Source organism: Stegodyphus dumicola, chromosome 11 (assembly GCF_044657685.1).
Source record: "Stegodyphus dumicola isolate Sdum_Otavi_A_Nest chromosome 11, ASM4465768v1".
Taxonomy (NCBI): Eukaryota; Metazoa; Arthropoda; class Arachnida; order Araneae; family Eresidae; genus Stegodyphus; species Stegodyphus dumicola.
The window spans coordinates 121,564,765-121,580,868 of NC_140778.1; the positions used below are offsets into that span (position 1 = coordinate 121,564,765).

Sequence of the window (16,104 nt, forward strand, 5' to 3'; positions counted from 1 at the left end):
ACATATATAGTTCTCAGATTTACCTTTTCATAGTAATAATAAAACTGATATTCGTAATTAACTTATATGAGATGGCAATACGATAAGTAAACAACTGGAGGGGGCGTGTCTAGCTCTCCATGGAAAAGAAAACAGTTTACTTTAATGTCTTATCATAATTACATTACAGGTTTTACCTTTTATGTGTTTCACTACATTTTAATTTGTGCTCAAGTAAATAAATAATAACTAGATTTGATTTTTAGTCAAATTTGTTGTGTGAGTTTTAAAATAACAACGTAAAATTTACATATTTCTATCATTGTTTATTCAAATTAAGTTTTTTCGAAACATAAGTAATATTTATAACATGAAAAATTGGAGAATTATATATACTTAGAAAAAGTGAATTATAATCAAGTTATAGTTTGAGTACATAGTTACTGTTCTGTGTTCACAATACTTTTAATGCTAGCATTCATTAATTACATCATGCAATTACATAATGTAGAAATTATTGCGATTACATAAATTAGAAATTACAGTAATTACATAATGTAGAAATAAAATGAAATGGCGAGAAAAGTAAAGGAAAGAGGACCTGAAGAATCTGCGATCCTTTACGACTACCAGAAACAAAATTGGGTGTGGTTACAGCACGTCAATCTTTCTAAGCCATGACTACTAAGGGCATGCTTTTCCCCTTTGTTGGCTTCACTTGGACTGCGTGCAGGGCATCTCCATGTATTCTAACCTCCTTGCATGCAACAAATATACATAGTAAAAAAGGAGGATATATATTGTTGCATTGTTAATATGTGTTTAGTCCGTCAATCTTTCTTTTCCATAGTGCGTTGTCCTTATTTCTTAAAAAAAAAAAGCCATTGTTCTGAATTGTACCTGCCGCCCCGTTATCTGGAGATCTCCCGCAATTAAAGGAGAACTGGACATCTGGCTTTTATGTTTTTTATTGCATTATATGACCTATGATGTTTTTCAGGTAAGACAAATTTTCATAATGTGTTACTAATACAGAAATAATTATTTTCTGTAAAAATAAATAATAAAATCCTTAAGATGTCGAGATGTCCCTGAACGACCTTAATGTTTCGTCTACACTCACGCAAAGCGCACCGTTTAATGGTAGAAATCCGAATTATTATTTTTCATTCGTGTTTTTCCCTGTGTTTCATTCATGTTTATATATACCAATGTGTTCATTCGTGTTTATATATACCAAGGAAATATGTCAACTAGAAGGAGCTCTAAATAGGTTACAGTAAGTTCACTTGAATTATGTGGAAATTGTACAAGTCTTATCAGTATTGCCACAGCTGCTATTGAGAATGTTGTAATCTAATGTTGCAGTTCTAGACTTTCTTTTTTTACACTAGCATTGTAAACCACCAGGTATTTTTATAATACGTTCTGCGACCGTGTTGGTTGACAATCTGAAATTTTTAAATAATTGTTGTCTGTCAGGACAAAGAAATTCAGCACACTTAATCAACTAATTTTCAACAAATTCACCATCAGTATATGGTTTTGGATTCTGAGTAGTGATGTGTACAAGAGAAAAACATGCGTGAACTGTTTCTTCTCTGGATTAACTAGTTTCAGAAAAAAAAAAAAAAAAAAAAAATATTTGTTATTCTAAGCTGGACTTTAGAACTAATTTTTCTCCCCTTGCCTCCCAAATTTTCTAATTTTCCCTTATGATTCATTTTGCAATGACTGCATAAGTTGCATTCTTTGGAACTGATATTCTCTTATTACAAATATAGCACAAAATTCCTTTGCGCGCAACACTAGTTAAGTATATAATTTCTGAATTTATCTTGAAACACGTGTCTTTCTTTGCTCCCATTTTTAAATTTTCGTTAAATATATGGCTTGCAGTTTAATCATTTTTATAATTTTATTTACGACTTTAATCTAACAAGATGCATTTTCGTGTGAAACTCCAATCAAAATTTGCGCGCAATTCTAAACCATAGTTGTTGATACAACGTAGTTCTAACAAAAAGTACAAATAATTATGTTTTATAAGCCTTGAATTAGTTTTATCCATGTGCATAACAATGCGAGGTGAGACCCCAAAAAAACGAGACTGTGTACTTTGAAAACAGAGTGGAGTTGGCAACAACTGATCATGAACCTTATAAGAGATAGACTAACCCAGTGGGCGCGGCGCGCGTCACCCACATGTCGGCAAGAAAGAGTAGGGACAATCTACTTGAACACTGAAACCTATGGCGTTTGTATCACATAACTCTTTTTAATTATTAAATGTGATACGTTGTATAGTGATGAGATTATAAAAGCCACAGTTTTTTCCAAATAGGATTTAATATACCTCATTAAAGCCCTTTTTACTGCATTTCGCCCATTTTTTTTACACGTAATTCTTGTAAAAACATCTTTACTTTGGTAAAAAAAACTCTAAGAACAAAATTTATGAACTTAATTTTCGGTAAAAATAAAGTAAAATGAAATAAGATTGATAGTACGCGATGCTTTGAAATAAATAAGGTAAATTAAACAAGATCTGATATTTTTTTTTATTTAATGAACATTTTCAGGCAGTGATTTTCCAAACTATAATAACATTACAAAACGATCATATTTATTTGATTATATGATCATTAAATTATTAACATTAAAGTGGATTAGTTATTTTAATAATTCATAAAATACGGAGCATAAAATTTTCTGAGCGTAACGAAGGAAAAAAAAAAAAAAGATAAAATAAAATCTAGAAGCACTCAGATTTTATATTACGCCCAAAAAGAACCTTTTTTTAAAGTTTTGTGTGTTACCTATATTTATTGAATATCATGTTCTTCGCCCGTAAACCACATACATTTGAAAACAGCATATCTTTAGAATTTGCGCACTGGAGATGAAACTGTTATTTTCCGTACAGTGCTCTCTCTGAACTCGTTGAGTTTGTTAATCAAAAATTCGTTAAAGTTTTACAAAATATGAAATAGATTAAAACAAAATCGAAATTCGGCCGTCCAGATGCCCATGTTCGCGTGGAGGATTACATTATTCAAAATTTGATTACTCTAGATACTGTCTTTTTGTAACAGTGCGAGAAGCATACATGTATTCATGCACATTCTTCATTATTTAATTTCTTTACATCTAATACAAGGAGATAATATTTGGTAACAACAATTTGCAAGGAGACACGGACATTTATAGCAAAGCAGCGCAAAATGCCGCTTCGAAACTAACAGCCTTTCTAGGCTACCGCCCCTTTAGGCCAGCGTTTCCCAACCTTTTTTGGCCAAGGCACACTTGTCGCGGGGAAAAAAATCACGAGGCACACCACCATTAGAAAATGTTAAAAAATTAACTCCGTGCCTATATTGACTATAATAAAGTAATTCTCTTGAATAGGAATCAAATAAGCACAAAGAAAGTATTTTATAATTACTTTATTATGAAATATTAAGTAAACAGAATAGTGAAAAATTATAAAATACTTTCAGTGCGAAACCTGGGCCTGTTTGGCTGAACACAAAGCTGATATTCTGGCTGGAATCGAAGAAAGACACACACGTAGCTCTTCGTCAACAGTTCTCAGTCTCTCTCTGTATTTGGTTTTCATAGCAATCATGCTTGAAAAGCTAATCTCACACAGATATGTAGTGGAAAAAGGGAGCAATGTCAAAATAGCTTTGTTTGCCAGAAGGGGGAACTCCTTGGCAGTATCCAACCAAAAACTGTCCAAAGGTAGATCAGCAAATCTTAGCTTGCAACCACGATTTTGTCTCAGTTCAATTAGTTCTTCCTGCTCCTGTAAAGTCATTTCCTTTCCAACAACTGATGCTGAGCTATAAGGGTCCCTAAGCCAGTCAAGGCATTCAGTGGAGACTGAAGAGAAATAAAATGACAACTTCTCCTCAAGAGTTTTTAAATGCTTAACTATTATCTCACACAGTGCAGCAGTGTGAACACCTTGCCATTGCATGGTGAGTGTGAACATTTCAAGATTGCCACTTTCCACGTGTTGATGCCAGAGTTGCACCTTTGAACGGAATCCATTTATTTTATCTGTACTCAGCAGGTTTTCATTTCGGCCTTGCATTCGGGTGTTCAATTCATTCACATGATGAAATATATCTGCCAGGTATGCCAGCCTTGCACACCACTCATCACTTGCAAGCTGCTTTGCGTAATCTGACCCCTCATTTGTCAGAAACACTTTAAGTTCCTCCCGCAGCTCATACACACGAACCAAGACCTTGCCACGCGACAACCACCGGACCTCTGTATGAAACAGCAAGGTTTTATGCTTTGCTCCCATCTCCTCACGCAAAGCTGCAAATATGCGACTTTTCATGGGTCGTGACTTTACAATGTTTACCATGCGCACAACATCATCCAACACATGAACTAAGGCTGATGGTAAAGTCTTGGCTACTAGAGCCTCGCGGTGTAAAAAACAATGCATAATAATCACATCTGGATTTCTTTCCTTCACTCTTCTTACAAAGCCTTTGGTGCGCCCGACCATGGCTGCAGCTCCATCGGTGCAGACACTTGTGCAGTTTTCCCACTTAAGTCCTCCTTGTTCAAGGTATTCTGATGTGACCCGAAAAATTTCTTCTGTTGTTTTTTCTGGCAATACCTAGCAAAAAAAGAAGTTTTCTCTAATTGCATCACCATCAACAAAACGCACATTAGCTAAGAGTTGAGCATGTCCACTGATATCAGTAGACTCGTCAAGATGCAATGCAAATTTCTCACTGATACGGATCTTTTCCAAAACCACACTTTCGATGTCTGCAGACATGTCATTAATACGTCTGGAAATTGTGTTGTTTGAGAGAGGGACTTTGGCTATTTCCTTTGCTGCTTCAGGTCCGAGCATCTCCTCTACAATAGCTTTGCAGGCAGGAAGTATTAATGTCTCTGCCACAGTGTGCGACTTTTTTGTCTTGGCTATGTTCAGCAACTTGATAGCTAGCTTTAAGAGCTCTTTCATTTACCTTTGTTGTTTTTCTCATAAAAGTTGCCTGTTTCTCCATGTTGTCACGCAGGCGAACAAAATAGTCCACATTCTTGTTTTGAAGCAAAGGGTGTTTCGTTTGGAGATGGCGTTTAAAGTTGCTTGGGACCATAGCACTGTTAGCTAGCTTTTCACCACACACCACGCACAGTGGAGTTAGTTTGTGTTCATCTCCAGTGAAAGTAAATCCAACTGAAATATAGCTTTCGCTATATTGCCTTGCGCCAGAGAATTTAACCATCTTTGCTTTCTTTTGACCCCCACTCATACTCGGGCTCTCATCTGGCTCCAGATTTTGTTCAGAGTCCAGTTCTTTCCTTTTCAAAAACTTGTCCATCACTGCAGTATCAGTGTCTCTCTCCTCACACCAGCCTTTGTCTCTCTGACACTGTGTGAGGCGTCTGCCTGCGTCTCATGGGGGCGGGGACACGGCGGACACTTGTCAAGATTGGCAGGGGGAGGAGTTATAGCACTGCACAGCGCCGTGACCACCTATGACACTGGCGGGGGGAGTGACGGGAGGAGTTATAGCGAGCGAACAGCACCGTGACACCCAGACCCGGCGGCACACCACGGTGCTTCAGACGGCACACTGGTGTGCCGCGGAACAGCGGTTGGGAACCGCTGCTTTAGGCTAATAAATTAAATTAACAATAAATAAAAAAATATTATGCAGAACTAAAAATAAATTAAAAAAAATAATCACTATAAAATACAAGCAAAATTAATTATTACGGTTAAATACAATTTTAATATTAGAATTAAACGTATAAACATTTTTAAGGAGTCAATAGTGTTTATCACTATGATGTATTGTGAAGCACAATCAATTATTACACTTTACAATTTTGACATTAGAATAAATGTATAAAAATTAAGGTGTTAAAAGTGTTTATCTCTATGATGTATTGTGAAATATAATTAAAATAAAACTCCTTTCTATAAAATATGCTATAATATGTGCCTATGACCTTAAAAAAGCAGCACAACTTAAAATTTTAAACAAAAACTTTAAAAAATTCATTTTTCGGTACTTTAGTATTTTTTACTTATTTACACCAATAAAAAGCATAAAAATTATAAGAGAAAATTCTTTGCTTGAAATTTTCTATTAGTTCAGATTTAAAATATTATTTTCTAAAAGAAGTAGTTACAAATTTCATTACAGCATAGGAAAAGCTTCCAAATAATTATGCTTGATAAATAATCTTAATTTTTTAAAAATCTATCTTAGTTTCAAAAATAAAAATATCTAAAAATTCTAATTTGTGAAATGAGGCGCTACAACCAACATTTTCTTGACAATTATACCCACTGCAATAGCCAACCATTCTAAGTTTCTGCAAGTCGTTCCTACTCCTCCGGATGTGATCAAGGTGACAGCCGGGAATGCGTCAGAAGAGGGAGAAAAGCCATTTGTTTTAGTCTATTTCTTATAAGGTCCATGCAACTGATTTGGTGACGTCATGCCACACACACCCTCTATCCATGTGGCCAGTTTCGACTAAACCGACTACGACAGTAGGGAGTACTGCGTCATTGAGTGAACATGTGCAACCGCATTCTGTCGGAAAAGTGCCTAATGTAAAAACCAAACAGCAAATCAATATTAAGTTTCTTGTTAAACTTAAGAAATCAGCCTCGGAGGAAACATTTTAAATGTTAACCGAGGCTTATGGAGATGAAATTTTGTCTCGTGCACGTGTGGTTGAATGACGTAAGAGGTTTTTCAGGGAGAAGGGACAGTGTGGAACATGGTGTCATCATGATTGAATTGGGTTCCCAGTAGTCAGACTGTTACTCAACCCTACTACATTGAATTACTAAAAATACTTCGTGAAAAAATTAGGAAAAATAAAGGCCACAGTTGTGGAGTGATGGATGGCTGTTGCACCAGGACAATGCACCCGCTCACATGACCCTATCTGTCAAGCAGTTTTCTAACAAGCGAAAATATTACTGTGATGGGGCATCATCCTTATTCACCTGGTTTGGCTCCATGCAATTTTTTCTATTTCGTATAGTTAAAACTTACTTAAAGAGAACCTATTTTACCTCAGCCGAAGAGGTTCAGGAAAAAACGGAGAATCTCCTGAAGGGCATTCCAAAACCCGCGTTCCTGAACTGTTACCAGTAATGACAGCGCCGAATGCGGAAGTATGTGAATGCTGAAGGGAACTACTTTGAAGGAGATAATGTCACGGAGAGCTGATTCTGTAAGTACAATGATTCTCACACCTTGTATGAACGGCATAGCTGTGCATCCAGCTAACCAGTTGAGACTGACTCAATGCTAGCGAACTAAACATATTAATTGTATCAACATGGGGAGTTCTTGAACCGTATTCGAGCCATGTGTTTAGGCATGCAGTACACTATCACCTGAGACCAAAAGTGGATGGGAATATCAAAAAATTCAGAAAAATTTCCGAGTCGCTAGTGGCCATAACGCCATTTCATCATCTGTCTAACAAGTACAATTATTAGTTATCGTAATTATATACAGCACACTATAACTAATGATATCGTATGCTGTATATAATTACGGCAAAGATTCAAAGGCCTAAGGGAGAGGGATGCCTTCGTAAAGAACTTTCTAAGGGACACTGGCTAGTATACACGTTACACATGAGGAAAACTACAAAAGCGGACATGCAGCCAGCCCGTTTGTCGGGATTCGAACCCCGGACCGAACTACCAGTGTTTATCGGCATTATAGTTCGGCCACTAGTAGGACTCATCATCTGATACGAATGGTTTTAAAAAAAACTGATGAAACAATAATCATAATTTTATAATTTGTGTAGTGAAAACCAATAAACACATCGAAAGCAAGCAAAAATATTTAATAGCAGCCCTCTGTCTTAAAAAAAAATCATAAACTTATGGTAAACGTACTAAACCGTTTTAATCCTGTCTCCGTTAGCTCACCGGAAATTGATAACTGTTTTAATCTAAATTTTTACTCCATCGCAAAACACCTGTGAATTTTCATATTTATTAAAACATCCCAACGATTTCATAACGATACTATGTCATAAAGATGCCTGCCTCTTTATGCACGTCGACGACTATTCGCCAGGATAAAACCCTTCCCATGGGTGTCCCAGCATCTTCATGAAGCCTGTATTCTTCCTAATAAAAGCTTCTTGATGAAAGTTGCATTCTTCTTGATGCAAGCTGAACATAATGCGATTTATGTCTTTATGGCAGGGCACCTTTGTATCTTGGAAAAAATGGCCAATTTTCAGACACATGCTGACGTTTTTTGCACACTGATCGCGTCGGTCGGGCTACTCTGTCCCTGCTTGGCACATAAGCATATAGTGACAAAGCTCAACCGGTGCATGTTATTTCTTTTTCCGCCAATCGCAGTTTAACACTTCAGTTTTCAGTTCAGCTTTAAAACTACTACACCGTATTTAAAGCAAATACATAATTAAAATGCATTCATGATCTGTGTAAAATTGTTTCGGGGCCTGAATATGACCAGCGTCCAGCCAATTTGAGACCACTTGCATAGACTGTCACTCAGTCTTTGTACTGTACATAATTTCTAAGACCTCTTTCATCAAAACTGATTCAAATACGAAACATTTTGTTTTGCCTTATCAACCTCAAAGCTCTCATTAGTTTTGATACGGTAAGAGTTTTCTTAAATTTTTCTCCCTTCAGTTTAAGAACTCATTTATTACTCGTCTCTATACGATGGGAATACGAAAATTCATTAAATTAAAAATTTTTATGTATACAGGTACTTAGAGTTGCAAGATTCTAGCTATGTTAAAGTTACTTTGTTGGCTAAATCTATTACATGGACTGTGAAGCGACTATTCGCTAAGTTGTATCAATAATAGTACGTGAAAAGGGTGAAAAGAACTTTTTATTCAACTCAAGAGAAATATTTAGAGTCGGCACTCCTGATGCTTACAGACTAAGCCTGCATTTTTGGCTGTAACTCAAAATTAAAATGTAAAATTAAAGCTAATAAACCGAAGCTGCACAGAGAAAATTAACGCGAGTTGGCTTTTGGATCTAGTTGGCAATTAATATGCACGGCCGTACCATAGCAAGCTTAAATATCAACGAAACAATGTGGCCGAAATGCAGAACACGTTCTTTCCGAAGTAACTCAGACACCTGCTTAAATTGTAGAGACATTAGGTTATTTCATGAAAGCAGGAGACATGAAAAATGAGTAACGCCTTGCCGGGAATCGAACCACTTACCTCTGAAATACGCGCCCAGCGTGCAGACCACTACACTACGAAGGCATGCTAAGAAGGCTGGAGAAATACTTTATATACTCCGTCTTTTAAAGAAGACTAGGGCTTTTAGGGGACCCAGTCGCCAAATCTTGCATGTGAAGAATCATCATCCACCACCCTTTTAGTTCGGGCGCCACTGTACAGACATTAGGTTATTTCTTGAAAGCAGGACACATGAAAAATGAGGAATGCTCTCGCCGGGAATCGAAGCACGGACCTCTGGAATACGCGCCCAGCGTGCTGACCACTTCACAACGAAGGCATGATAAGAAGGCGGGAGAAATACCTTATAAAATAATCTCTTTTTGCCCTCTGTTACGTATCATGCCAACCGAAATAACATTCTGGCAAGAAAGCGCGGATTGAAAGCAAAAGCAGCAGGAAAGGTTGCTTCAAAATAAAATTATCTTTTAAGTAAATTAAAAAGAAAGATAAATATTTTGTTCGTATTTTTTAGCTTCTCTACAAAGACTTCTCTTTACACTTCTCTTTAAAGTTGGTTAGTGCTTTTTTATATTTCTAAAATTTTTGTGAAAAGTCCTAGGGCAATAAATGAGATAGCTGTTCGAAGTAAATATTTGTTATCTGCCAGTAAGAAATAGAAGGTCTGGGAGAGTTAAGCGACGTAATGGGGGGGGGGGGAAGAGAACTTTTGCCTCTTCTCAAGGCTATAAATTCGAGCGGTATACAAAATTAAAGACAGGGAACAATTTATTCAGACTGTGTATTGATATCAAATGAATTTTTCAAAACATCTTCTTAAGTTAATTTGCATATTTTTATAACTTAATCGTTTTATTAGATAATTAAGCGTTGAGTTATTTAAATTTATTTGATAACAGGGCGCGAAACACTAAAGCAGCTTAAAATACTGTGTAGATTTACAGTGTGGAATGGTGACAGTATATCTGCATTGAGAAAATGAAATAATGAACTTATCATTTTCCACAATATATAATTATTTTAGAGCACTTAAATGATTGTTACATAAATTCATCACAGTTTAGAACTTTTTGAATTTTTCTGAAGTTAGAGCTCTTGATATTGAAAACTGTTTAATGATGTTTTGTAAAACAGCCTCCTGACTGGATATTTCAGATACAATTTTCTGCTCGATTCATCTCATTTGAGAAAATAAGGCAGAAAGAAATCTTCCTGGCAGTAGCCTAAATAACCCTTGTTGTCCTCATTAGCAATTATCGTACGATTGATTAATTTTATATGAAAAATTATTTCCTTAGAATTTTTCGGTATTAAGTTGTTAAATGTATAACGTTGCGCGCCTCTAACTAGCACGCAACCTAGAGGTGACTGTGAAAGCTTGTATAAACCACAGAGTCTTATAAAGGGTTTAAGTCCCTTTTTATTCAACGTAATAAATTACAATGGCGTCCTCTTGACGCTTACAGACTGTGCCCACTAGGCAGTCAAATAAAATAATAACCTGAAAAAGAAAGTAAAGACAAGATTCTAACTACGAGGCTCTCTAAAATAACTAACTCACCGCGTTTTACAATACGGCTGCTAATTCAGCAGACTTGAAGCTCACTGGAACAATTTCCACTAATTCCCGCCAAGCACATAGGCCGCAACGCGGGTTCTTCAATTCTCGATAACTACCTCCGCGCTCGCTAAGTAAGAATAACTCCCTCCGAACTCGTTTCCTTCTATTTAAATCATACTACTTCCGCTGATAATTTGAATGCTTGCGCGTTCTACTCAAATTTACATATTCTGGCATTGGCAGTTCCAGGGGAAAGTAAGGCTTGACAGGAAAGATAGTTTAAACTTAAAATAAATGTTAGTTAAAATAAATATAAACCCTACAAATGGTATGTTTAAAAATGTCAAATGAAGTTTAGAAAATACAAATATGTGATACAGGGCTGTTAAAGAAAATTTTCTTCACAATAAATTATAAATATTAAAAATCTTATTAGCAGTTTCTTCGGCTTCAAAACTGTCGTGCTATTATAATAACCTATATTAAATGAAAGGGTTACGGCGCCGTAAATTTTGCCCAAATAAACTGAAATATAAATAAATGGCAAGAATTATAACAGCTGGACTCATATAATGCACAAGAGAAAAGATAAGCTAAATATTGCACTCACGTAAAACAGTAAGATGAGCTTTTGCAAACAATGGTGGTTGATCTTCAGCTGGTCCGACCTGCAAATTTCAAATTTCAAGCAAAAGTTAGTTTTTTGAAATGAACTATTATAACAACCAATATTTTTGCTTTCTTACGACTCCGAAAATTAAGATTTATGAAACCACCACAATATAAAGATGTCTTGAAACTTACGAAGTACAATATCTCAAAGTAGACACGAAATTCATCTTGGGGAATTATTGCGTTCAAAATATAATTTCTAAAATTTTTATTGTTAGTACTTACTATTCCTGTGTTTGTTTCTTATTCTTTAATTTCATTCAGTTTTTCATTATTTTATTTTCCTATAACGGCACTCATTATTTATTTCCTATAGCCCTTGGGAAGTGCAAGTGAAGCTTTAAACCCTAAGGGCGCAGAACTCAGATTAGGGACCGCTGCCCTACACAATTTCTAGAAACTTAGTAAAAATATAAGGTTTTCGAAACAATGAAAATAAGAAAAATGATTTTTTTTTTACAAATTAACTTAATATGACGCTGCAATTCTTCCATTTATTGTTAAAACGCTCGATTGTTCCACAATCTCCTCCTACATTTTGGTGTATCCACATAACTTGAATACCTGTTAAAGTTTAAGCTTCGATGTCATCAGAAGTTAGAAAAATGAAGTCTGCTCCCTGCCTCAAATGAACGTCACAAAACAATTCAATTCTATTACTTCTTATTAATCTGCTAATTCATGCCTCAAGTAAGAACCGTGGCCTTGAAAGAAGTCATAAAAAGCCGTGACCATCATCAAGACATTATAATTATCATCCACAATTTACTACATATCTGTTTGATAGTAGTTTTCATGAAAACATTTTGTACAGACTTATATGTATGAATGTACACGAAAGACTTATAAATTTCTTTGCATTAAAATAATAAAAATACGTAAAATGCTTATTATGGGATAGTAATTGCCAAGCGATATATCCAGAAAAGTTTCTGCACTTGATCAGTTTTTTTTTTTTTTCTATTTTTTGAATCACCATTTAAATTTCAGATAATTTACAGTCAACTACCAATTAACAAAGGCAATATTGGTGACGACGCCCGCGGTTAATTCGAACCCACGGTTAATCTTACAACAGTGAGTAAACAGAAGAAAGAGAAATAATCCATATTATAATTAATAGAAAAATATTGTTAACTATTGAACCTACGTTTTCAAGTAGTTCAAGCTGAAGAATAAGTTCCTTTCGTTAAGTAAATTAAATTAGTATTCAAAGTTCTCTTTCTCGAGCTCAAGAATGCAGTGCCTCTGTCTGTCTTCTTTTCATACTGCGGCTTGCATATTTGAACCTGTTCGATTACGGCGAAGCATAATAAGGTTCTTATCCTAATTGGAAGGATGCTTTTGTAGAGCGGTTCTTAAGGAAAACTAGCTCATACTCACATTACTTACCTCGAAAAATATCTATGTTTTCTTCCTCAGTTTATGGGGCACATGTTCTTTGCATTTTTCTTGCGCATTAATAGAAGTCAATGTGAAATAGAAGACTAATGGGCTAATATTTTATTTATTTTTAACATTTAAGTCCTCAGCCATTTGAAGCAACAGTATTTTTAAGATTTTGGTATTCACTTACAATGAATAATTTAATAACATCTACATCAGACGTCGGCAACGTTTTTTGGCTGCGGGTCAAAAATCAGCCAAAATGTGTATATTAAGAAGTTTTAGATTAGTGGTATTTTCATTTTAGAACAGTCTTTCTGGGTGAATAATAAGATAAATTGTATTGAGAAATTGGTACATTTTAAGCATAAAAATTAAAATTGCAGTTCTGGTTATTATACAAACAAACATAATTGAATTTATTTTTCTTTTCGAATATTAATGGCTTCCCTGATACTGAGCTTCTGACGTCAATTTAGTCAAGTCTGGCTCTGGTGTTCCCATTGGCCCTTTACAATGCTATTCTTTGTAGGTGTTTTTCCTCATATTTGTATCCTTCCAACACCATGTATGGTTTTTCAATAGGCTGATTAATTTGCACGGAAAAAAGTAGGAATTTTCATTCGAAAATTTCGAAATGTTTTCATTGTGACACCAATCATAAGAGCTTTACTATTTTAAATCTTCATAATCATCATCTCAAGCGCATACATTCAAATAATAATATCTGAAATTTCATTTCAACTGGTTAAGCGGATAGGCTGCCAAGGGTTCGTATATCGGGAAAGTTTTTTTATGACCCCTCTCTACTACTTTTGCTAACAAGTAGGATCGCTTCTCTAGTTTAGCGGTTCTCAAACCTTTTTCTTTCGTGTACCTCTTAATTATTTCGCTTACCCGTTCATCGCCCCGGGGGTTGACGCAGAGAACTCTGCGAAGTACTGGGTAAGATTTGCACCTAGGTTGTCTCTGCCACGACGTCACATAATCAATAAGCTTGGCAGTTTTCCGTGAGTGGGGGGGGGGGTAGAGGTAACTGCAGTGACCCCGTGCGCCCGGGAGGTAGCAGTTGGCTTGAGTGAATTTCTTTAAAAAGTCTGCTGTGTTGGTTTGAGGGCCGGGATTGTAGCAAGTGAATGTAGTAACCTTTCACCAGGGGACTACTCGACTGGATGTCCCACCTCCCACCTGATACGGAGGTCTTTAAGCTGGGGTTCAGTCCGTGTCATGCCATAACAAGTACTTGGCGGCACACGTATCAGACGACCACTTACCCGTTCATGACTCCTCCCCTCGAAGTTGATGCAGGAAAACCTGTGAAGCTACTGGCTACTATCTGCACCTAGGCAGTCTCGGCCACGGGGTTATAAAATACACAGAACCGGTTCCCGATGCCGGAAAGGGCAGTCAATACTATCTTGGAAGGTAGGTGGCTTCGGCCTTCCAAGTAGGCTGGTGTGTCGGCCATTCGACCCTACTCTCTTCGCTATGCGTGGTGCGTTGAGCCTAAGATGAGAAATAACTAATGGACGAGCCTTGTTGCACGTCCTTGAATGGATGCGATGCAAGTAACCTCAGACTAGTACCACTTCAATGAGACAGAATGTAATTTTAAAGTACCCTGAACTTCTTATTATCCGCTGACACTCCTTCAGTATTCGCAGTACTAACTTTCAGTACTCGCAGTACCTAACAATGCTTTTATTTTAATATCATAAAATTAATAAACAGCAATAAATAAAAACAGAAAAGTGCAAATTGCTCTTTTTCAAAGAATGTTAATTTTAAAGGAATTTTCATTCATAGGATCTGAAATCTGATTGTCCTTCTCAATTCGTTTGGGCAAGTAATGTTTAAACGACCTTTGGTAACTTTTAAGGTGTTTTGTTTTTACTCTCCATGACTTCGTCTTTAAGCTGAAACTAATTTTCTGACAAGCGCTTTGAATACTTGGGTTTCATTTCTTTCCCCAATGCATGCTTCCCAGAAATCTTAATTTCTGAGCATATTGAGCATAGAATCAGTTTTATGCGATATGTTGGGACAGAACAAGAACAGGAATGGCTAGGTATGAGCATACGGAATCGATTAATATGACAAATGGTGGATGGCACTATGGCACTAGCTTAAGCCCATTACATTGCTTTTAAACACATCGGAATTAGTCTCATTTGAAACGGATCATCCCCAAACTTGCTTGGCGGAGATGCCAAATCGGTACTATTTGCGACATGCCACCATATACGATACGTTGGGACAGAACAAGAACCAATGTCAAATTTAAATTTCCTAAATATTTTTATTTTTATCCCAGCATTTCTTATAACACGTTGTTATTTTCCTCCAATACTGATAACTTTTTCGAGTACCCCTGACTGATGAGAATCGAAAAGACAATAACTGCTACAGCAAAGACAGATATCCTTAAGATATCACAGCAGTGTTAATTCTGCCTTTAGAAAGAGTATAAACAACATTTACCGGGAAATATAAGTATACTGAAAAGTATGAATATGTTTTTCATTAGAAAATTATGAAATGTTTTTCTGTGGAAAATATTTTAAAACATCTGAAAATGAACAATTATTCCTCTTTTAGATTCAATTCATTTTAATGAATTAAAAATTGCCAGTATTAAAATTTTGGTACAATAGCATCCATTTCATTAAATGAGCAAACACCATCAGCGCTGAAGATTTTTGCTCAAAAATATCTGATTTCAGAGTTCTAGTGGAGGAAATACTTTTCGAAATATTGCAGCATTTGTTATTAATATATTACCACTGCCAATTCAAATGCAGAGGTAGAAGGGTTTCTTTCAGCAGCATGAATATAAATCAAATAAAAATTGGAAAAAAAATTGCAATTTCCTGTGCTTCAAGTTATAGTCTCTGTATAATATGAGGTAAAAGGGTAAAGCAAGTTTTGTAAAAACATTTCTTTATCTAAAGATATTTTTTAAAATTAATATTATAGGCACATACCATAACATTTAAGACCAAACTTTAGCTGAAATTGAACAAATTAATGAAACTGAAGATTTTTAGATGCAGTGAAAAAGTATTAAACCAGGAAAAAAAATTAAAAGTGAGTTTCACACTCATGCCCCTAAAAATGTTTACATCGTTCAATTAATGAATTTGAAGCAATGATTACAGGATTAATTGATTTCATTCTCATTTTTTCTTACAGATTTTCCAACTTGATTAAATTGTGTTAAAATCAAACTCAGATATCATTGTTGGAGACGGCTGCTGCAGACAGACGATTAC

The 16,104-nt window shown here is 35.8% G+C and overlaps 1 protein-coding gene across 1 annotated transcript in view; it reads right to left on the bottom strand.

The window, feature by feature from the left end:
* The window catches only part of LOC118195164 (nephrin-like), a 393,767-nt gene that overhangs the window by 171,241 nt on the left and 206,422 nt on the right, over window positions 1–16,104 (bottom strand). Inside the window, exon 4 of the mRNA XM_085827181.1 lies at window positions 11,385–11,442. Coding sequence (XP_085683307.1) covers window positions 11,385–11,442 — 58 coding nt within the window. The remainder of the gene's footprint in view (window positions 1–11,384; window positions 11,443–16,104) is intronic.